The sequence below is a fragment of the Pangasianodon hypophthalmus genome, chromosome 16, assembly GCF_027358585.1.
Source record: "Pangasianodon hypophthalmus isolate fPanHyp1 chromosome 16, fPanHyp1.pri, whole genome shotgun sequence".
In the NCBI taxonomy this organism is placed as follows: Eukaryota; Metazoa; Chordata; class Actinopteri; order Siluriformes; family Pangasiidae; genus Pangasianodon; species Pangasianodon hypophthalmus.
Genome location: NC_069725.1, coordinates 23,649,305 through 23,673,780, shown reverse-complemented (window position 1 = coordinate 23,673,780; position 24,476 = coordinate 23,649,305). Strand labels below are relative to the sequence as shown.

Below are 24,476 nucleotides of genomic sequence, written 5' to 3'. Positions count from 1 at the left end.
TTAGAAGGTGTTGATTATATTTCTATAACATCAGCTCTGACAGCAGTTTAAAATAACACGTAATCATTAACATGGTGAAGTTTTCTGTAAGGAGACATTGATGGAAGGAGTCTCCAGTGTCAGCGCTTTGTAACAGTCTGTAAGCTTTCCGATATCTTCAGGACAGAGGAGTTTACGTTTTGCAGTTTCTCAGTAAGATGATAAGCTGTGTTTTTTTTGTCTTGTTAACTTTAAGGGAGAGGGAAAAAGAGAGACAGGTGAGGGAATGACTTTTATATGTTTATAGCTGCTCTAACATAAGTGAGAACAGGAACTATCTTGTTTCAGACATTCTGCAACATTAAATGTAACTATAAATAAATAAAAAGGATGATGTATTCTTTAATAAATAAATAAAAAATACAATTGTTAGCGAATTGCTGTTATAAGAAAATGTTCAACTTGAGGGTGGAAACAGTAACTCTGCTTCATCACACCACCTCATCGCTGAGTATTTTCCTAAACAGGAGTGTTTTATTTATTAATTAAGTCACTATTTACTTTAATTCCAATAAAGCTTTTTATACAGAGGTGATTTTTTTTAAATTTCATCTCCTGCTGAGATGGCTACAGAAATTCTCCATGCTGCTCCCACACTTCTCTCACTTCTCTCTCAATACAAACAAACAAAATTGTGCTACTTCTTTTTCCAGAAAGTACAAGAAGCGAGCGATGAAATGAATTCCCCCCTGACACACACACTCATGCTCTTGGCCCTCAGATCACAAAAACACCTGACTCTGGGTGTATTCTGAGATAATCTCTGCTCCATCCGCACTCTGTGATTGATCCACCTGTCTGCTGCACCTGCAGGCTCTTCAGCTGAGTGCCTGGTGTGTGTCACTTTTCTACACTCCACATGAACACACACACACAGACACTCACACACACCCTCTCTCTGTCTGATGGCCTCCGGGTGCAGCAGGTCAGAGAGCCGTTCCTCCGTGCCTGACTCCGAGTAGCAGATGAACACCGACGCCAGCATGTGGGAGGAAAACTTTGACACCGAGAAGTAAGACTGTGTGTGTATGTGTGTGTGTGTGTGTGTTTATTCATCTGTCTCTTTTCACATCAGTTTGTCTGTGTAAGCGTCAGACTGTATCTATACATCTGTAAATCTTCCTGTTTGTGTATTTAGGACTATATCTGTCTAACAAGTGACCGAGTGCTCACATATATGTTAATCATTTGCTGATGTAATGACTTAAATTCAATTCGATATTATTTGTGTAGCTAATAATAATAATAATAATAATAATAATAACATGACAAGACAATATGATCTATTCCCTTCTTCCTATGAGGTTTAGAGAGTTTTTCTGCTGATTCCTCTGAAATGTTATTAATTGTAGACCTACATTAAATTTGTAAATTCTTGGAATTATTTTAATTAATAGACAAAAAAGAAATTCCAACCAGAAACAATGGGGTGGGGTGTACAAACTTTTGCATTCAACTGCATAACTGTCGATATTGATTTTAACGTGGTAATGAAGACAACATAAAAATCTTTACTACGTTGTTGTTTTAGTCATACGTGCCCAAATTCTCTACATCAATCCATCTATGAATTCATCCATCCGTCCGTCTGACCGTCTGTCCGTCCATCCTCTCTCAAACATCAATAAGACAAAAAATTACAACTTGTCATGTTACCGAGAAAGTTTCGTAAATTCCTCTGTTCTGAAGACGTCGGAAAACCTTAAAGTTACAGCTTTACGGCTGACTGTTACAAAGCGCTGACACTGGAGACTCCTTCCATAAATGTTCAGTAAACATCTCCTTACAGAAACCATCACCATATCATTATCAATTAAACTCATTTTTTAATCCTTTCATGTGGAGCGTCTGCTGTATGAGTCCCTGAGAATGAGCTGTTACTATAGCAACGATAATGTATTAGCACAAGCGCATTAATATAAACCTGTTAACTTGTCATTGTTTTTCATATCTCTCATGCTTCAGTCATGGAGTGGGCAGGAAGAGAGATTATTCCCCAGTGTCATGGAGCGAATACTTTGAGATGATGGACGACGTGGTGGTGGGATCGGCAGAAAGCAAGGACATATCCTTCACACACACACACACACACACACACACACACACACACAAAAGTGTTTGATAGTATTGCTAGCGTAGCCTCTGGTTTGTCAGGTTTATACAGTGTGTCCTATAGCTCCTGTGTCTATGTGCAGAACACGGTATGATTCCTTGACAGGTGTGTGTGTGTGTGTACGTGTTCCGTGTGTATAAGAGCGGACAGGACGGTCCACTGCTGGTGCTGCTGCATGGAGGAGGACATTCAGCCCTGTCCTGGGCCGTCTTTACTGTACGTCACACACACGTTTGATTTCACATGTACTGATTTTGCTGAATAACAGGCATCAAATGGGGAGTCAAAAGGGGAGGAGCTTACGTGTGAATTAGCCAATTGCGATCCAGAACATTTGACATCACCACTGACCTCTATTTTTGTTTTCTGTTGTTTTTTTTTTGCAGTATAACTGCTACTGGTTTGAACTCCACTATGTAGCTAGCCAGCTAGTTAAAAGTAGCAGTACTTAACTTAGCTAACACTACATATCTGGTGTTAAGTAGCAAATCAAATCCACTCACAAGCTGGAAAACACTAAGCTAACTATTATATCATGTAATTAAAAACCAGTAGCTATCTCTTCTAACAAGCTAGCTAATGTTAGTTAACTATTGTGTCATTAATATATATTGTCCAGTGAGACAATATATCTAGTCTACTCCCTATACGCACATAAAGAATGTATTAGAATTATATAAAAAAAGGAATAAAACAATCCGTGTTGTGCTGTTACAGGAAAATAATCAATGATGGGGTGGTGTGATGAAGCAGTGTAACTGTTACCATGATACAGATGATTATTTTCCTATAACAACACGTCCTGAAAATGTTTTACTCCTTTTATACCACAGCAATTTGCCAGCGATTACAATGTATGAAAAGATGACACATTTAACAATGCGGGACGTCTGTGAAAATTCTGACCAATCAGAATCCAGAATTCATAAATATAACACACATCATGAATTATATAACATCGAGAGTGAGCCGAGCTCCGTCTCTCTGCAGGCGGCCATGACGAGTAGGGTCACCTGTCGGGTCCTGGCCATGGATCTACGAGGGCACGGTAAGGTGAAAGGTCAAGTGTAAGGAAATTAATACCATTTATGTTAGGGTTTAGTAAGCTGGTCATACTGGTGTGTATTACAGGTGCTACTCAAGTCCGGCATGCTGATGATCTCTCCACCCAGACCATGTCTAGGTAAACACAAACAAACAAACAAACAAACAAACAAACAAACACCTATGTTTAATCTTCCAACAACCACTTTTATCCAGTGGGACTGAAAAATGGAGCAGAATTCAATTCAGTCATCTGGATGAGCGATTCAGGATTAAGAGCTTAAATCTGATCACTCAAATCACTGCAGGTGAACTGAGGTGCATTTTAGCCACCATTTATACAAGTGTACATGTTATACATGTCAGTAAACACAAATTATCAGTCATGAATGGACAGAAATTCCCAGAAATAAGCATCATTTATTTATTCCTTATCATCCTTCCTTCCTTCCTTTTTAAATGTCACATGACTAATGCCAGTCACTGTGCTTTCTACAGAGATGTAGCCAATGTGGTGCGAGCCACATACGGGGAAGTCCCGCCCCCTATCATCCTGGTTGGTCACAGTATGGGCGGAGCCATAGCTGTGCACGCAGCCAGTGGAAGTCTGCTGCCCTCGGTGGTAGGCCTGGTCGTCATCGACGTCGTGGAGGGTGAGCGATTATTCTGTAATTATGTTACAGTACAATATACGCATACATCACTGCAGGAATCTCTCCTGCTGAATGTCCAGCTTCAATCAAACTCCTGCGTTCATAATAAGTAAGTAATAAAACACTTCATGTCATGCTGTTATAGGAAAATAATCAACAATGGGGTGGTGTGATGAAGTGGATTTACTGTTAGCACCCTGACGTTGATTATTTTCCTATAACAACACCTCCTGAAAATGTTTTATTCTTCTTATTCCACAGCAACTTGACGATTACAGATTTTTTTTTATCCATTTATAGTTACATTTAATGTTACGGAATGTTGCGGAACAAGTTACAGCATCTATAAACAGTCTTTCCCTCTTTTTCTCTCTTGAATTTAATAAGACAAAGTAACACAGCTTGTCATTTAACTGAGAAACCGCAGAAGTGTGAACTCCTCTGTTCTGAAGATGTTGGAAAAGTTAAAGTTACAGTTTTACATAAATGTAAAATAAACGTCTCCTTACAGAAAAGGATTATATGTTTTTCTTGGTTAAATAAAAATTTTTTAATCCGTTAATGTAGAGAATACTTCACACAAGAATTTAGCAGTGCTGTGGTAGACAGTTATATAATCCTAGTATCTATATGATGTGTGTTAGATTTAAGCCATGCAGCTCAACAGCTGTGATAAATGCAACACAATCACAGATTTAAAATGTTAACACTGTGCAACAGATTTTACCTGGCATTGATGTATGTACCTGAACAAATGCCTGGTCATGAGCCAACATTTTGTGGCTTTTCATAGTAAATGTATAAATATTTAAAGGTGAAGTGTGTTGTCTCTGTAGGGAGCGCCATGGACGTGCTTCACAGCATGCAGAACTTCCTGAAAGGACGACCCCGATCCTTCAAATCCATCGATCATGCTATCGAATGGAGGTCATTAATAAAGTCTGACACATCCACATATCCCTGTTCTAATGCTGTAAAAAGAATGACTATCAGTCTTATTATAACACTATCCATCCTGAAGCATGCAGAACTTTGGACAGTAGCGTAACTCTCGGTCCTCTGCTTCTGTAGTGTTAAAAGCGGGCAGATCAGAAACCTGGAATCAGCCAAAGTATCAATGGTGGGCCAAGTGAGGAGGTACTGTTATCTCACAGCTTCCGAAACAAACACTTTTAATAATAATTATTCTACACTCCTGTAAGGACTCGTGCTCTTATTTATTTATCATACTGTATGAACGCACACAGGTGTGAAGTAGAGGACGGAGACTCGGCTGAGCAGGTGAGCCCGGTGACGGAGAGCGTTGCTGAGGGTCATGAGGAGTTTTACGACCTGAACTATGTCACCGACAAAGCCGAGAGTACGGCATCGGAGGTGAGCACACACACACACACACACACACACACACACTCTCTCTCTCTCTCTGTAATGCACTAGGGCTTATGGACATTTTATTACTGCTCTCTAATATTATTATCCAGGCCTAATGTAATACAGACAGACAGCTGGACAGATAGATAGTGATAAAAATCAACACAACTAGAGAGAGAGAGAGAGAGAGAGAGAGAGAGAGAGAGAGAGAGAGAGAGAGAGAGAGAGAAACACACAGACAGACAGATATCTGCAGCTAGAGATTACGACAGACAGATAGAGATACAGATTGATGAATCTAGAGACAGACAGACAGATAAAAAGACAAATATACAGATTAGGACAGTGAGAGACAGACAGGAATACCTAGACATACTGATTGAAAGTGTTAGAGATACAGACGGATAGAAAGACGGACAGACAAAGCTAGATACACAGAGAAACTGACAGACAGGAAGACAGACTGAGAAAACTAGATAGACAGACACACAGATAAACATACAGACTGAGAAAGCTAAATACATAGAAAGACAGACAGACTGAGAAAGCTAGACGCACAGATAGGTAGACAGACAGACAGACAGACAGATATCTATCCATACAGTTGCAGTTTATTTGTTATTAAGACACTATAGAGAAATAGTATTTGTCTCATTGTCTCATGTCTCATTAGCAAAATGAGTTTCAGTGTAAAAACTGATTTAAAGTCCCACTGTTAAACTAGGAGGTAAGGTGTGTAGTGTGTAGTGTGTAGTGTGAGTGAGGAATCTAGTTACAGACATCACCCGAGAGTTAACAGAACTGAACACCCACATCAGTAATGAGTTATACCGACCCCCCTGTGTGTGTGTGTGTGTGTGTGTGTGTGTGTGTGTGTGTGTGTGTTCCTACAGCCCTCCAGCGTGTACAGTTGGAGGATCGACTTGTCTAAAGCGGAAAAGTACTGGGACGGCTGGTTCAGAGGAATCTCCAACCTGTTCCTGGGCTGTAACGTGCCAAAGCTGCTGCTGCTCGCAGGTCACAAACACAGACTTTAAAGAGAAAAATAACTTAAATAACTCATTATAATGAACAAAGTCATTCCTTTAATTAAAAAGGGAAGCTTATTAACATATGCAGTACCTTCTTGACTGACTCACATGCAGTACGTTCTGTTCCTGGCTTTTCATAAAACTGTTCCAAACACAAGTAGACTCTGCTCAAATTACGAGCAGTAGCTAGCAAACACATTCATGTCAGAAACACACAAACGGTGCCTGTCTACCTGCCTTCTGACACGGTTAAATAATATTCTACACATACTGATGGCATTTTTTTTTATTATTATTATTATGAGCTGTGTGTCCTGTGTGCAGGAATCGATCGATTGGACAGAGACTTAACCATCGGCCAAATGCAAGGTGAGTCATTCTGCTTTAGACGCTCTCACTGATGGAACAAAATATTCACTGACAGAAAAAACCCTGCTGTGGTAACAGACCCAGCTGAGGAGACACCTGGTGCAGTCAGTCAAGGACCTTTACTGCTAATAATAACCAGGACACACACACACACACACACACACACATACTCCAGTCTACAGTGTGCCAAATATTGGACAAGAGTAACTTCTTCTGCTGACTAACACCAGGCATACACAGCCTTGAAGCTTATAACAGAGTAATAAAAATGAAAATCTTTCACGTCCAAAAAACAGCTTCGCTCCTCTTAATTATTTCCACTGTTTCGGCCTGATGAAATCCCGGAGTTCCACATCAGTTAGAGGCATTACACATTTAACATTTTAGCTTCTTCAGACAAAGTGTACTTTAGATAGTTATATGGTTCTACTTTAGGCCTCTCTGATGGGAAACATAGAGGGTAGGGTTCATTTAAGCGTTCCTCTGAAGAACAGGGAACAACTGAAGAACCCCTAAGAGTTCTAAAATGTTCTAATTTTCTAGATCTTCTTTCTTATAGTGTATGAATTAAAGCTCTTAAAAAACTTACTAGCTTTGAGAAGAGGCCATGCCTCCTTCACTGTGACTGACAGGCACACAGGCCACGCCCCTTTCACTGTGACTGACAGGCGCACAGACCACGCCCCTTTCGCTGTCACTGACAGGCACACAGACCACACCTCCTTCACTGTTACTGACAGGCACATAGGCACACAGGCCACGCCTCCTTCACTGATAAACACACAGTGCTAAAGGAAACTCATTTGATAAAGTTTCTAAATAATAAACATCATTAAAAAAGGGCTGTGTGTGGTATCATTTATCCAGAGATCCATTCAGCCACCATAAACAAGCAAATATTCCTGATAAACGTGATTTTTTATTCTGTAAATCTCTTAATGGAGGTGATTTTTACTGTCTTTAGGTAAATTCATGATGCAGGTGCTGCCCCCTTGTGGTCATGCCGTGCATGAGGACACACCAGATAAGGTAGGAGGTGTACGGAAGTTCACAAACTTTTAACAGTTTAAATCAGTATTTTATAATATGAAATAATTCCAAATACTAAAATGATAGAAACCTATTAAAGATTTAGTATCTCAATATTAAAGTAAACACCAAGCATTTATCATTATTAAGGTCCCAATACTAATGTCCCAATACTTTTCGAGTATTGACTAAAAAAGTATATTTGTGCAATTATTTTTTGTTATTTTTACCCCACAGTAGGAGTCAGTCAACCCAAACTACTTTTGGTGTTCGCCTCTCTAGTTTCTTCATCTTCAGAAATGAACAAATCATCACCGTGTAGCTTAAACATAACAACGGCGGCCATTTTGGAATCACTTTTTCCACTCAGCTCAAATTTGGTGTCCATCTGAAGTTTAACCTTTAATCAAAGTTCTGCACATGATATTATGGTTCATTTAAAAAATAATTAAAGAACCAAATCTGATGATTTGAGCAAGATTTTGAGCGACTTCTACTGAGTTCCTGTTAGCCACATTAGCGTCATAGCTCTAGAACAACACTGAAACAAATGCTGAACAAGCAGCTACATTTTCCACCAAAACTTTATTTTTACCATTTTATTCTCCTTATTTAGAATTATTATTAAGACTGTATTTTGTTGTTGCTAATTAAATAATTAGTGGCATAAGTAAATGTCTTTAATATTTAAAAAAAAAATATTTTTAACTTAATTATATTACTAAACCATGAACAATCAAAACCCACTCCAAAAACCCATCTTCCCTTCACCCCGAGACAAATAAAACATATCAAACAAGTAAAAAAAAAAATTAAAAATGACATGCATTATTTCTCATGTTAAATTAATCCGTACTACTATTTACAGAGGCATGTTATGCTTTAAATTTTGAAAGCACTACACACCTAGGCATGAAATCCTTGTACAGAAAGCTCCGTGTTATTTCCAGGTGGCTGACGCTCTCGCTAGCTTCATGACCAGACACAAGTTTGCTGAGGCTCGCAGTGAAACCAAGAGGTGAGCTGGATCTCTTAGTTTTAGTCAATAATGATTTAAAAAACAAATGGCATTAAATATCACTTCACACAGATGTCAACTTTGACCTTTAAAACAGTAATTAAAGTCAGGGTTTCTGTGTGCAAGCCCCTAATTCCTAATTATACGTGTGTTATCTCGTTTCTCAGCTCCTCATATCCCTTCATGCGGTGAACTCCAGCAGGTGAGTGTGACCGAGTCTCAAACAGTAGAAAGGCAGAAAACTTGAAGTTACAACTTTTATCTCTGAGTGTTACAAAGCGCTAACACTGGAGACTCCTTCCATGAACGTTAAATTAACATTTCTTCACAGAAACCATACGTGAAAGTCAATCTAACAGATTTTATAAAACATGTTATGATCTAATACTTTTTGCAGGAATTAAGTTAAGTTAATTCAGGCTCAAAGTGTGAAACTTGTCACTGTAGTGGCTTTCATACAATCTTTAAACAAAAAGTACTGAACATGTGACAAGTGAGTGTTATTGCATCATAAAATGTTACAGCCAATGATGTTCCAGTATGCAAATGCAACACCAACCTACCACCAGTTCCAATTTGCAAATTGTGGGCGTGTCTTATGCAATGTATTATTCAACAGTTTTGAGTGAACCTCTTCATTTTTATCCACAGAGTGTCTCAGTGCCAGCAGGCGTCGTCTCCATGGCGCCCCCTAGAGGCAGAAAACCTCACACACGGCCAGCGATCTTCTTCTCGTCAACATTATCATCATGACTTTCAGCTGTTTTTCTACATGCCGGTGTTTACTTTACTGCTTCTTCTTCCTCTACTTTTTTTCTCTCAATATTACGTCTTCTTCTTTTTCTACTTTTGTGTGTGTGATGTATGTAAAGCCAGTGTAGCGAATAAGCATCAGTATGATGGCATTTCAGTGGGAATGAAAAGCTTTACTGAAAAATCACAATAAAATTTATTCATATTCAATTCACAGTCTGACTTACGTGCAAAATGTAGACCTGTAAAGAGCAGAACCTGTGCGTGATTTGTTTAAGGTCAGCCTCCAAATAGGGGTGTGTGTGTGTGTGTGTGTGTGTGTGTGTGAGTGTGTGTACACGTCATATGAAATCAAATGAACTTCAACCTTAAATCAGATAAAGTGCATGTGACTACAGAATAAAGAGAGAAAAGGAGAACTGGTTTGACAAAATGCTTCTATTTACAATATACAATAAAATTATCGTGCGGAGGAAAAAGATACAAAGTTCAATGGAATCCACTCACATACAAACACATGTGCAAAGGCTTGCCGTCATGCTCTAGGCGTATGAAATGCTGTGGTCCGCGAGGTCAAGAGCACTTTCTGGAAAAAAAAAAAGAAATCTCACACGAGCAAAGAACTCTCAAGTCACGAGTTTGGCATTTTTTTTTTTTTAACGTGGCCATTTCGATCCTCCCGAAGCGTCTTCGAACACTGCACTCGTCCACACTTCAAATGCACTTCTATAGAAAAATAAAACACTGCTTTTTTCTGAGTCAAAATGTCCTAGGGAGAGGTTTTTTTTTTTCCCTCCCCTTCTCCTCAATCCACTCGGTACGGTAGAAGATGGAATGGAAGAAAATTCCATGTAGGAATGAACAAACGAGCTGATTGTCGAGCAGAACGAGTGTGGCCTTCAAGTCCTGACAGAAATGTCATAATTACGGGATTAGCGTCAAAAAAAAGTTAACGAGTTGTGTGCTTGTCAATAAAATACTTTGAAGTTGCATTAACAGAAATTTGAAGAAATTATAGATGCAGACTTGGATGTAGCCTTTTTCGGACGGGATTAGTTTGACACATGGAAGAAGGGAAACAATCATTACTGGAGAGTAATAAGTATATTTTTTTAAGTAAAAGTAAAAAAATAAAAAAGACACTCCAGGGAATGTTCACTCTTTTCTATCGTCTCCAAAACCAAAGCAAAACCAAGTCTGGTTTAAAACACAGAACAATAAAGAGAAGTGGCAACTTCCTAGCACAGATACCGCTTACAGACATGTAACGGTCATGTGACCTAAAAACAACAAGCGCTTACAATAAAGATCAAAACAATCAGTTGGTATTAAAATTAAACGTGTAGTGCACATGGAATTTTTTAGATTTACACTGATTGTTTATCCTGTACGAATCGATCAGGATGACTACAATCATCCTCCGGAAACATTAATTAACAGACATCTATCTGGAAAATTAATCCTGTCTGAATAGCACTAAACTGGATTAAAACACTATTCAGCTAATGTTGTTCACTTTGTTGCATTATCGTAAAATATATTCGCCTTCTCATCTGACAGAACAATGATTAAAAAATAAGATTAAATAAAAAAAAAAGGGGGGGGGGGTGGAGGGGGATAGTCCAGGACATCCATTTTGTTTCCGCCCACAACCACTTGAACACACATCACATCATACTTAACGACTTCAAACTCGTAAAGTACACACTTCCGAGGAGGACTTGAAGGCAGCGAAAGTCGATTGTCTGCTGAAAACTAACCAGTGTAGCGTATCTTCCGGACTATAAAACCTGGTGCGGAGGCCGTAGCGATCCTCCTGCTGAGCTACGTGCTGTTTTAGCTGAAAACTCATTTTTAAAACATTTGTCAATTCACTAGCGTAAGACCCATACATGTCACGTGGCTTATATGTAAGAAGCATAGCCAACCTAGAGATAGCAAATAGTAACAATATCTCTCTAGCTAACTTGTGCAAGTTTAAGGTGAGATTTATGCTAAATATCGGTCTATTAGCTAAGCTAACAGAACTATGTGGAAAAGAAGAAGGAAGCCCGTAGTGACTTTACATCTTTTTAATTTGTTATCCAGTGAAAAACTGAAGACTGCATTCTGTTTAGTTATGTTAGCCTTGCTAGTTCCAAACGTCTGTATTTTCGCTTAGCTACGCTAACTGTGGTGGTCTGTCCTGTAACCATATTTTCTGTCTGAGTAACTATCAGCTACGCTTCTTAGACAAAGGTCATGTGACATCACACTTTTGCACTTGATATAAATAAATTGAGAAGAAACTTACATAATTAAAAAAAAATATATATATATATATACTTTTCAAAATTAAAAACTAGCTAGTTTGCGTTAGTTTGCTGTTACGAGGGATGGCCACTGGTTTGCACTAGCTAAAGATAAATAGCTAGCTTCGAGCTAGCTGGCTAGTGTTTGACCGTGGAGTTGTCAAGTTTCTAAAGCTAGCAAAAAGCTTTCTTAATAAATAAAATAAACAAGTAAATACACCAGTGTTACTCTGAACGGGTTCATACCAGCAGCTAAACATTGCTAAACCCAAGATGGCGTCTTGAAGGGTTTTTTTGTTTTTTTTGTAACAATGACGCCACTTTGGTCACCACATCCCCTTAAAGTTTCCGCTAAAGCAATATGTATATCAATAACTCAACTTAGATAATGCTAATAAAAGATTACAACCAGTGTTTTTTTTTTTTTTTTTTCAGTTTAACGGATCGTCTAACTCAGTAAAATAAAAAACTATTCAATGTCTGTTTCTTGCATATTTCTTACAGGTAGCTTTAAATGCTGAACGTATAGTTTCAGTGTAGTCTAGCGATGGCTGGTGTGTACACGTTTCAAGTACGAAGCTGAACGCCGTGTTGAGAATTCGGCCACAGTGTGGTGATTTATAATCCGGCGACGTGAGGCTAAGTGTGCAGTGACCCAACCCCAGCACCTGCTATGCAGTTAAACCGCGTCTTATAATCCGGAATATACGGTACTCGAGTGTACACTCTGAAGTAAATCAACAGAGAAAGAGGAGCTGGTGCGTCTCCTCCTCAAACACCAGACACACAGAAAGAGTAAAGGGTAAGAATGCAGCAGGCAGTGATGTCATAGTGTGATGTCATCGGCTAGGAGATTCCACTGGAAGCTCAGTCAGCGTCTCCCGTCGCCATGGCTACTCCGCCGTCGCAGGGGACGACTCAGTCCGCGCATCCGTGGTTCGAGTGCCCGAGGCTGCTGCCCGGTCGGCATTTCACGCTGTCTGTGGGTGTGTCCATATCGTATTGCCCCGCCCCTGCGGCAAGCGATGCTTCAGAACTGCTGCTCACTATTGGCTGAAGTTCACCTGAAGAGATGACAACTTTAATACGACTCCGTAGACACGCTAATCTCTCCTTTACTACAGACACGCTAATCTCTCCTTTACTACGGACACGTTAATCTCTCCTTTACTACAGACACGCTAATCTCTCCTTTACTACAGACACGCTAATCTCTCCTTTACTACGGACACGTTAATCTCTCCTTTACTACAGACACGCTAATCTCTCCTTTACTACGGACACGCTAATCTCTCCTTTACTACGGACACGCTAATCTCTCCTTTACTACAGACACGCTAATCTCTCCTTTACTACAGACACGCTAATCTCTCCTTTACTACAGACACGCTAATCTCTCCTTTACTACAGACACGCTAATCTCTCCTTTACTACGGACACGTTAATCTCTCCTTTACTACAGACACGCTAATCTCTCCTTTACTACAGACACGCTAATCTCTCCTTTACTATGGACACGTTAATCTCTCCTTTACTACAGACACGCTAATCTCTCCTTTACTACAGACACGCTAATCTCTCCTTTACTACAGACACGCTAATCTCTCCTTTACTACAGACACGCTAATCTCTCCTTTACTATGGACACGTTAATCTCTCCTTTACTACAGACACGCTAATCTCTCCTTTACTACAGACACGCTAATCTCTCCTTTACTATGGACACGTTAATCTCTCCTTTACTACAGACACGCTAATCTCTCCTTTACTACAGACACGCTAATCTCTCCTTTACTATGCTAATGTCATTGGTTTCTTGCTAATCTTTCTTGGTAACTATTTACTCTATGACACAACTGAGACATTATGCTAATTTGGTTAATCTTATTTAGCTGATGCCCCCTTTTTTTATTAGTTTAGCTAACCTGAATAAGTTAGGGTTACATTCATGCTAAATTTTCACTACATGTTTATTAGCTAAAGCTACACTACTCCTGAACAAACTGGTTTATTAAAAAATACACCAAGCGATTAAAATGGTTATGACAACGAGCGCTACGAAGATCAGCAAACAAGCCCTGAAACTCCCACAACTCACTCTGCTCAGTCAGCAAGGTGTCTTCTGTGATGGGCTCCGAGTCCAGGAGGACCTGAGGGAGACCCACCATCCTGACCCCGGGGTCACGTCCCCCTGTGATGTCACCTGCCAGGACGTCGTCGCTCATCACCATGGCGTTCAGGGCCACGCCCCCAACGGCCAGGTCGTAGTCCAGAGGGAGTTCCTCCAGGCACTCTGCGCTCGACTGCAACATGAAGTGTTAAACACACAATCAGAATCAAACTCACACACTCACTCACTCACACACTCACTCACACACACAATCACTCACACAATCACTCACACACACACTCACTCACACACTCACTCACACACTCACTCACACACACACTCACACACACACTCACTCACACACACACTCACTCACACACACAATCACACACACACTCACTCACACGCACAATCACACACACAAACACTCACACACACACTCACACACACTCACACACACACTCACACACACGCACAATCACACACACAAACACTCACACACACTCACTCACTCACACACTCACTCACTCACTCACACACTCACTCACTCACACACTCACTCACTCACACACTCACTCACACACACACTCACACACACACTCACTCACTCACTCACACGCACAATCACACACACAAACACTCACACACACTCACTCACTCACAAACACTCACACACACACTCACACACACACTCACTCACTCACACACACACTCACTCACTCACTCACACGCACAATCACACACACAAACACTCACACACACACTCACTCACACACTCACACGCACAATCACACACAAACACTCACACACACACTCACTCACACCAAATAAGATTGTTCCCTCATAATGCACTTGACAAAAGAAAAAGATACACGAGTGTCCTATTCCTCAGGAGAGTTTTATATTATAGCTACTTAATAAAAATTATAATATTTATTATCATACTTTATCTGTTTAGTTATTAGTATATTAGTATAGTTTAATTTCGTTATTTATGTTATAGCAGCTACAAACAGTCGTTCCCTCACCAGCCTCTTGAAGTTAATAAAACAAAAAACCCACAGCTTGTCATGTTACCGAAAAACCACAAAAAGCGTAAACTCCTCTGTCCTGAAGACGTCGGAAAACTTAACGTTACAGCTTTTCCTCTGACTGTTACAAAGCGCTGGCACTGGAGACTCCTTCCATAAATGTTACATAAACACCAGAGACAAGTGGTGCACTTTTTCCCCCATAAATGCCCCAATTCAATCCCAATGATGATGAACTGATGAACTTGAGCTGCTGTTGTTTCTCAAACTCTAAAACATATTAGTAATTTTTAACGTGTTTAATGTAAACGTCAAAAACTCAAACATAAGTCACCAATAAATAAAGCCAACTTGGACTGAATGTGTTCCGTCACATCAAGTGCAGAATTAAAATAGCCAGAATATTATTGTGCACATTTATGACATAATATTTTAACCAACTGGATTAGGTTTGTGAAAGAAATCTGAGCTGAAGGTGTCTGTGGAATTTATTTCACACCGAAAAGGTCCCTGGCTGCAAAAAGTGTGAGAACCACTCAAACTGAAAACGTCACAAAATCGTTGCTATGGTAACCAACCATACATATCAGATACGGTCGATTCTGAGGGGATAGAGCGTTGGTTTCTCTCTTTTCTAACATCACAGTGAGCATCAAAGGGTTAAAGAACCTGCTGTATCTCTCTCTCTCTGTCTGTCTCTCCGCATCTATCTCTCCGGTTCTCTTTTTCTCCGTCTCCCTCCCTCCCAATCTTTCTCTCTCAGTGTCTCTCTCTCTTCATCTCATATTACCTCTCTCTCCGTCTCTCTCTTTCTCTGTCTCCCCCTGTATCTCCTTCTCTCCACTTGTGTGTCTCTCTTTCTCTGTCTGTCTCCCTTCCCATCATTCTCTCTTTCTCTGTCTCTTTCTCCATCTGTCTCTCTCCTTGTCTTTCTCTCTTTCTCCATCTCTCACTATCTCTCTCTGTGTCTCTGATCATCTTTCTCTCACTCTCTTTTTCCGTCTCTCTGACCATCTTTCTCTTGCTCTCTTTCTTTCTCCATCTCTCTCTCTCTCTCTCTCTCTGCTAAGATCTGATCTCTCCTCCTGGGTCCCTAGCACAGAACCTGTGATTATGCTGAAACAGATTTATTTATTTTTTTCAAAATACCTGTGTGGGTGTGTGTGTGTGTGTGTGGGTGTGTGTGTATTTGTGCGTCCCTACCGTGAGCCCGAGCGCTTTCAGGATGTTCATTTTACACATGGGACACGTGCGATGGTCCACCAGCCACGGATCCACACAGCCTTTATGGAAGACATGCCTGCAGGAGGGCAAAGGAACGAGTGTATGTATGTGTGTGCGCCTGTGTGTGTATGTATGTGTGTGTGTGTGTGTGTGTGTGTGCACGCATGTTCGTTACCATGTCCTCACCTGCAGGGGAGAATTCGCACCACGTCGTTAGGCTTGTAGCCTTCGATACACACAGCGCAGTTATCAAAGTCTGACTCGGTCTCCTAGAGAGGTTCACACACACACGCACACACACACACGCACACGCACACACACACGCACACACGCACACACACGCACGCACACACACACGCACACACACGCACGCACACGCGCGCGCAAGGTTTAAAAAAAAGGCTGGAAAGTTCCATTAACACCAGGTCATATTTAACAACATTTTCATTTCTGAAGTGTTTCATTTCCCCATATTATAACCTTTACATATGAACACACACAGAAAAAGAAATTAACATTCACATGGGTGCAAAAGTTTGTACACCCTCAGGACAAAATGAGTGGGTGTGCAAACTTTTGCATTCCGTATACAACAGCAGTTCCACACTGATGGTCACAGTGCAAATAGTAACGCATGTTTGTTCAGTTAGGATATCAACGCTGCAGGATCTGTGTGTGTGTGTGTGTGTGTGTTTTTTCACCTGGTCTCCTTTCCTGATGGTCCGTACTTGGAGCTGACTGATGGCCTTTTTAGCTGCATCACCGAGTCGCCTCTACACACACACACACACACACACACACACACACACACACACACACAGGTTAGTAATGATTTAAAAGTTCATCATCAGATCACATCCATCTCTCTCTCTCCCTCTCTATCTGTGTCTCTCTAGCCATCTCTCTCTCCCTCTTCACATCTCGCTCTGTCTCACTGTGTCTCTTTTTCTGTCTCCCTCTCCCACTTTCTCCTTCTTTCTCTCTGTCTCTCTCTTTCTGTATCTCTCTGTACGTCTCTCACCCCATCTCTCTCTCTCTCTCTCTCTCTCTCTCACTCTCAATCAGATAGCGGCACTAACCCACTAACAGCCATCTCTCAATAACTCTCTGTTATTACCCCCCTCACATGCACACACACGTACGCACACACACACACACACACACACACACACACACACACAGCTGTGAGGCGAAAGCAGAGGTAATAAAAGTGCAGCAGCTGGATCATCCCTAATAGCCATGTTCCCTCCTGTCTCTCACTCGCGCTCGGCTCTGCACGTCTCTGTCTCTGTTCACGCTTCCCCATCCGTAAACCAGCGCCGGAGCGCCGACTGGGATCTGCACGGAACTTTACCAGCAAACATGCTGCAGCCTGACTGCACTTTTTCCACATTCCACATACAGCATGCAGCACTGACGCTCCTGCGCTACCCACGCTTTTCACACAAAACAAACAAACAAACAAACAAACGCTTTTAATGCAATTCACATCTTACTTTTATCTTGACAGGTGTGTGAGAGCATGCTCTTCACTTGGGTGTGTTATTTTTTAATTTTTTTTATCTTGTTGTGGTGTGTGTTCTCATCTTTTTTTCTGGTCTCAGTACCCGGCACGGATATATTTGTGTGTGTGTGTGTTTTTCACCTGGTTGTGGTACACTTTTTTCTTTTGTCTGGTCTCAGCACATGACACTGGTATATTGAGTGTGTGTTTGTGTGTGTGTGTGTGTGTGTGTGTGAAAAATGTAACATTTGTTCCACACAGTAATGAGGCTGTGTGTGTGTTTACCTGGTTGTGGTGTATGGATTAGTCTGTTGGTCTCAGTACCTAACACGGTTATATTTGGGGGTGTGTGTGTGTGTGTGTGTGTGTGTGTGTGTATACCTGGTTGCGGTCTCGGGCGTTGGCGTATCTGAACCTCTGGATGTAGTAGAAGACGAGCCACGCCAGCGAGATGATCATGAGGACGATGAAGGAGATGGAGACGAAGACAACGGATGTGCGGCTCACGTACTTCTGCAGGTTTCGTGTCCCGATGGTGATGTGCATGTTCACCGTCACGTTCCTCTCCAGTAACAGCACCAGCTCACGGCCTCTGTGCTCGGGGATCATGATCGCTACCACATCACCCGTACCTGAGAGAGAGAGAGATGAAGAGAGATAAAAGGAGGAGAGAGATAAAAAAAAAATGACAAGACAGAAAGAGAGAGACAAAGATGAGAGAGAGAGAGAGAGACAGAGAGAGAAAAAGAGAGACAGATGAAGAGAGATAAAAGGAGAAAGAAAATGACAGAAGACAGAAAGAAGAAAGCATGACAGAGAAAAAAAAAACAAGACGTAGAGGAAAGAAAAGTAAGCAAACAGATGAGAGAAATATCGACAAAATATAAAATTATAATACTGGACAAAAATCTAAAACATTTTTAGGCTCGATAATCACCAAGAATAAAGTGACAGTTTCACACTGCAAAAAAGAAAAAAAATTGAAAATGTATTTAATAATTCTCATTATAAGATTACAATAAACAAATATTATATTTTTAAACCTATTTCTTGACTTTTTTAACTACTTACACACTTGGTTCATTTCTTTTTGCTTATTTCATTTTTATTTCAACATAAAACATAAAAATTAAAGCTTGATATAGTGTAAGGATAATAATGTCTAGAAGTAGAGTTAATAATATTTCTAATTACAAGCTTGAAAACGACTTTTTAATTTATTCTGCTAAATTTGTATTTCTGTGAATGTATAATGACCTGATGCACATGTAAACATGTTATAACACATGCATAAAGCATTATACACAACATTGTAATTATTAATGAAAAGGCATCTCAGGTTTATAGCAATGTTTAACCTGCATTTATAAAGTGTTAACGGAATGCATTATAAGCAGTGTTTATAACACACTGTAAGAAATTCAGCCCGGAGTTGCATCCTGTTTAGTCGTAGAAACACTTTTTGCAGTGAGACATCCTGATATTCTAGTCTATGTCTGATATTCTAGTGTTATAATGTGTTATGAATATATAATATAGTTTTAATTTATAATATAGTTATAAAATGTCATAGATTTTCATAATTATAACAATGTATATAATGCTTTATGAATACATTACACCATGATCTATTATAAGTAGTGTTCATAACACATTATAACACCAACAGAAAAGAAACAGAGCACCTTTATGTAGTGTGTCACAAGACCTGTGTAAATTATTATTATTTTTTTTTAATTATATCATCTGGAAAGCACATTGTGTTAACAATTCATAATAAAGATAGCCATAAAGTATAATGCATTTTCATAAATAATTATAACATAATGCCTTATGAACACATTATAACATGATACGAACGTGTGATAAAGAAAGTTCATTATGAATCTGACCTTTATATAAAGTGGTATCAATGTTTTTTATTTAAAAAAAAAGATAAAACTTAAGGGTCTTGGATCCATCAGTGGTTCTTTGGAATTTGAACTCACAACCTTCTGGTCACTAGGACAGAAGCAGAACCGCTGGTTTTAGTAAACTTAACACTTCCTTAAACTGACCATATGACCTAAATATTATTGATCACAACATTACTTAAGGGGGTGGAAAAGGAAAAAAAATAATAATAAAAAAATAAACACAGGGCGTCTCAGGCGTCTCACATCCTCAGTCCAGGACGAGCCGAGGGGAATTCTGTGAATGCAGGGAAAAAAAAAAGAAACTGCATAAAGTAATCACGCAAACCGGTGCGACGAGTTCTGTTTGTTTACACTTTCCGCTTGTGTGTGAAGACATTCATCAGCGCTGAGGCACAAATTTACTGCCGCAAGTTTTCCATTTCTGTTCTACTGACGAGAAAAACAGGCTTCATGAAGATGCTAAAGGTGTTCAAATATTCATAAAGAAAATAATTCAGCCTAAAAGAAAATGCTCACAAATACTTTTTCTACTTCACTCAGATGTATCCGATCAGCCGAAACACGGGAAATACGTTTGCTTCCTGTCTTTTGAGAATCAGCGCTAACTGCTAATAAGTAATGAAAATGACTAGCAGTTTAATTAACATCATGGAAAATGATTTACACGGTAAATGAATGTAAATTATTTGGATTAGTAATGTTATTTATTGATTTCCATTTATTGAGTATCAGAATAAAGACTTATTTAGCATTTAAAACATATAAATCAAGCAATTCCAGATTCAAAATGGCCACCAGTCCAGTTTTTTTTTTTAGCTATGTTCTAGCATTGTACATTTTTAAAAAATAACCATCATACAGAGTTAGATGAAACAACACTAACTAGTCTATATAAGTATTACAAACAACTCGACATGGTTTGAGGAGAGTGTGTGATGATTTTCTTAATAATTTCTGGTCCTAATATTGCTCAAATTGTTAGCTACTTTAGCATCGCTGCCTCAGTGAAACACCAAAGAAGCAGATCTGTAGTATTCTAGACATGCTGTAGTGTTTTGTTGAAAGTAAATAAAAACAGGGATTAAGTACGAATACAAAATAGTATTAAAATAAGAAAAAAAATTTATCAGATCTTAAGTGCATTAGCATGGTTTATATTTTACCTCAGGCAAACACTAGCATCTCTGCTAAAGGCTAGTGAGGCGTATTTATTTATTTTCTCTACTTATTTTGTGCTCTTATATAACTTCTCGGTACTTTATAGCTTATTAACATATAAAAATTATTGTCAAAAGAAGAAAAAATTAGCCACTCTCTTGCTAACTCCTGAGAGGATTCTGGTTGCCATGACAGCAGAAGAATTTCAGACACTTCAGTGTTTAGGCTGAGCGTTTATTATTTTTTAAAATACTGTCGATATTGTTTTAAGAAAGTGTATAAAAAGTTTAATATCCTAAACCTGTGGTGATTTTTGAATAATTTGAGATTATTTGTGATATTTTTGTCTCAGGAGTGAATTGTTATTAGCACTTTGCTAACATCTCTGAATAAACAACCAGTTTTACAGTTTAGCTCGTGGCTAACTGGGACAGACGCTAATCAAAACAGCTTTTTATTTACGTTTTCAACGCATTCAGAGATTAAAATTATACAACAGTAACTCTAACAGCTTGTATTTCTTTTCGTGGACAAGTTTGACGGAATAGAGGGCGAGTTAAATGTTAAAATAAAATCGCTCGTCAATAATTACGCGGCGCGACACGAGCCAAGTGAAAACGCAGACGATACACAACGAGTCGTTTCACACGCAGCGGCTCTGCGATACGATTTTACAATTTTATGCCGAATACGTTCCTGTGCCAACATCAGCTGAGATCTTTGATATAAATATAAACCTCCTTGTGTACGGACGAGAGCAAATCCCTGCTGAAATAACGTTACGCATCTTCTGATGCTTCCTTCTTTCATAAACAAATAAAAACCTCCCATGAGATTTTATATATTTTTTTTGCTGTTTTCGTTATAAAGATCGTGTACTGAATGATATCTTCAGGTATCGTGATCACGATATTTTTAGCGTATCGCTCACCCTGTATTATCAAAACAACACACAAACGGGTTTCAGGTCAGACTTCTGAGACACTTTTCCTTCCTTCCTTCTTTCTTCCTTTACTTCTTTCCTCCTTCCCTCCTTAATTCTTTCTCTTTCTCCTTTCAATCTTCATTTCTTTTCTTTTTATATCCTTGTATATTTCCTTACTGCTGTTTTCTTTCCTTCCTCCTTCTACTTATCTTTCTTTCCTTTCACTTTTCCTCTCTTCCTCCTTTCTTTCTATCTATTCTATCTGTCTATCCCGTCCCTTTTTCTTTCGTTCCTTCTCTTTCTCCTTTCTATCTTCATTTCTTTACTTTTTATATCCTTTTATATTTCCTTACTGCTGTTTTCTTCCCTCTTACTTTTCTTCTTTTACTTATCTTTCTTTCCTTTCACCTTTCTTCTCTTCCTCTCTTCAATTTTCAGTTAACAATTCTGTTCAAAATAACAGTTTCCCTCACGGGATCAATAAAGACCATCCATCTATCTATCTATTCCTTCCCTCTTTCTTTCGTTCCTTCTCTTTCTCCTTTCTAGCATTCCTTCTTTCTTTCCTCATTCATTTCCTCACTACAGCCACTGTTTCCCTTTTTCATTCTTTCTTTCTTTCCTTTCCACTCTTTCACGTTTTAAGCTTTCCTTCTTTCTCTCCTCACTGCTCTTTCTTTGTTTCCACCTTCCTTCCTTTACTTATCTTTCTTTCTTTACTTTCTTTCGACCCTTCTGTTTCTCTGTTCTGTCTTTCTTTCCTTCCTTCCCTCCTTCACTTCTTTTTCTTTCTTCCCTCCTTCCTTCTTTCTTTCTGAACTTTTCTTTCCTTCTCTTTCTCCTTTCTATCTACTCTATAGTTCTCTTCCTCCTTCTCTTTCTGTAGGGAAGGTATTTTTCTTTCTTTCTTTCTTTCCTGGTTTTCTTCTTAAAGAAAAAAAAAACAATAGAAACCCTCACAGACATTGTAATGGTTTTAATGGTTATAATGGGAGTTGTATTGGTTTTAATGGAAACTATAGGGGTCTCTGTGGGTCTCTACTGGTAATCTGTTGCCTTCTGTTGGTGGCACGTTACGTCTAGTGGATACCATTAAGGAACAGTGATGGTTTTAATGGTTAGCTGATGGATTGTGATGGTATCTGTAGTGGAAACCATTAGAATTCCTGTGATGGTTTCTATGGTTTGTTTTGGGTTTTTTCAGAAAGGTTACATCTCTTCCTCCTTTCCTTCTTCTCTACAGTGCACTGAAAGACATCTCTCACTGTCTGATGGAGAAACCACACACACACACACACACACACACACACACAGGCTCAGGTGAGATTATCTCAGGTGTTGCTGTGACTCAGGTGTTAGGACACACCGGGTGTAAACCGGCGCCTGTGTGTCGCGTGCTGTAGTCGTTGTTTGTTGTTGTTGTTGTTGTTGTGTCTAACCGGAACATGTTGCACGGTTTGTTTGGGAATTACCCGGATGTGGCATGGTGATGGTCTCGTTGGCGTTGGAAGCCCCGACGTTAAAGATGACGACGGCGGAGGCGTTCTGTCCGGACGCGTGGCGGATTTTATCCTTGAACGTGCAGTTTCCGAGCGTGACCAGGGCGATCCACGCGCCGGCTCGGTCGGGGACGGCGAAGCGCGTGTTGGGGTCGCAGGCGTGGCGCTCGCGCGCGGACGCCGCCGTGGCGAGCAAGCCCTTGGCGTCGCGCTTGGGGGAATGCTCGCCGTAGTGGCCGCACTCGCTCTTCTCGGTGCGCAGCTCCGCCGTCACCGGGTCCACGTACGTGACGCTGACGAAGGCCGTGTACCACTCCTCCTTCTCCGCCGCGAAGTCCAGGCACGGCGCGTGCACCGAGCACAGCGACACGAGCCACACGGACAGCGCGAGGCCGCGGCATGCCTCCGTTACCGAGCGCCACATTCTCCCTTTTCTCTCCGGTGCAGAGGCGCGAGCGCGGCCGCTTCTAACGCTGGTCCATGATACGCGCTCGTGCGTCGCGTTCCAAATGGCGTCCTAATCCCCACACACTGTTCCCTACATCTAACATGCACGAGCACCGTGTGTGTGTGTGTGTGTGTGTGTGGCGCTCACGGTACGGGATTTTAATAAACGGATTAACGATTTTTGTTCAGCGTTGTGTCACGGTGCGCCCACATTCCGTCACATAAACACCACCATCGTGTTTTCCAGCCTGGCCGCGTCCCAAACCGACTCCACTATCAGGTGCACTGTGGGATTCCATGACAACGCGCTCCACGTCACTACTAACCCCTGAACACAGTGCACTACACAGTGAGCACCGTGCGGATTGGAACACAGCCCTGAGCTTTTCTTCTCCTCGCGTGTGGCTGTACGCCTCCGGTGACGTCACACAGGACGGAGTGCAGCAGCGCCGCCCAGTGGTGGAGTTACAGAACGCACACAGAACAGTGAATAAATAAATAAACAACCAACCAAATAAACAAATAAAAGCCGTTTAGTTTATTATTTTTACACACACGTGCCTTTATTATCAACCACACGTAACAAAAAATGGACAAATAATTTTAAATAATTTTTATATTTCTATATTTTGTTTACTTTATTATTATTATTATTATTATTATTATTATTATTATTATTATTATTTCTTGTATTTTACTGTTACTGTACTAAGCACCAGTACACCAAGACAAATTCCTTGTACATGTAGACCTATGTGATTCTGATTCTGATTTAAAAAAAATCTGTTTGCATCTTTCCTTCCTTCCTTCATGTTTGGCTGTTTGTTTGTTTCTTTTTCATTTGTTTGTTTTTCCTTATCCTTTTCTTTCTTTCTTTCTTTCTTTCTTTCTTTCTTTCTTTTTAAGTTAATATTTATTTACTTATTGTTTGTTTATCTCTTTCTTTCTTTC

The 24,476-nt window shown here is 40.1% G+C and overlaps 2 protein-coding genes across 2 annotated transcripts; one reads left to right on the top strand and one right to left on the bottom strand.

Moving 5' to 3' along the window:
- Nucleotides 1–747: 747 nt before the first annotated feature.
- Nucleotides 748–9,636, top strand: LOC113530683 (protein phosphatase methylesterase 1). Its single transcript, XM_026920908.3, has 15 exons — nt 748–1,051; nt 2,005–2,104; nt 2,276–2,368; nt 3,143–3,200; nt 3,284–3,335; nt 3,695–3,849; nt 4,686–4,776; nt 4,921–4,986; nt 5,097–5,223; nt 6,114–6,237; nt 6,576–6,620; nt 7,585–7,649; nt 8,600–8,667; nt 8,835–8,869; nt 9,319–9,636. The coding sequence occupies exons 1-14, from the start codon at nt 1,005–1,007 to the stop codon at nt 8,857–8,859; spliced, it is 1,116 nt and encodes a 371-aa protein (XP_026776709.1). The 5' UTR covers nt 748–1,004; the 3' UTR covers nt 8,860–8,869; nt 9,319–9,636.
- Nucleotides 9,637–9,840: 204 nt separating this feature from the next.
- rnf150b (ring finger protein 150b) lies at nt 9,841–23,860 on the bottom strand. The gene is made up of 7 exons (XM_034311840.2): nt 23,052–23,860; nt 17,962–18,212; nt 16,778–16,849; nt 16,263–16,345; nt 16,056–16,152; nt 13,810–14,014; nt 9,841–12,775 (listed from the first exon to the last, which is right to left on the bottom strand). The coding sequence occupies exons 1-7, from the start codon at nt 23,500–23,502 to the stop codon at nt 12,630–12,632; spliced, it is 1,305 nt and encodes a 434-aa protein (XP_034167731.2). The 5' UTR covers nt 23,503–23,860; the 3' UTR covers nt 9,841–12,629.
- Nucleotides 23,861–24,476: the final 616 nt, after the last annotated feature.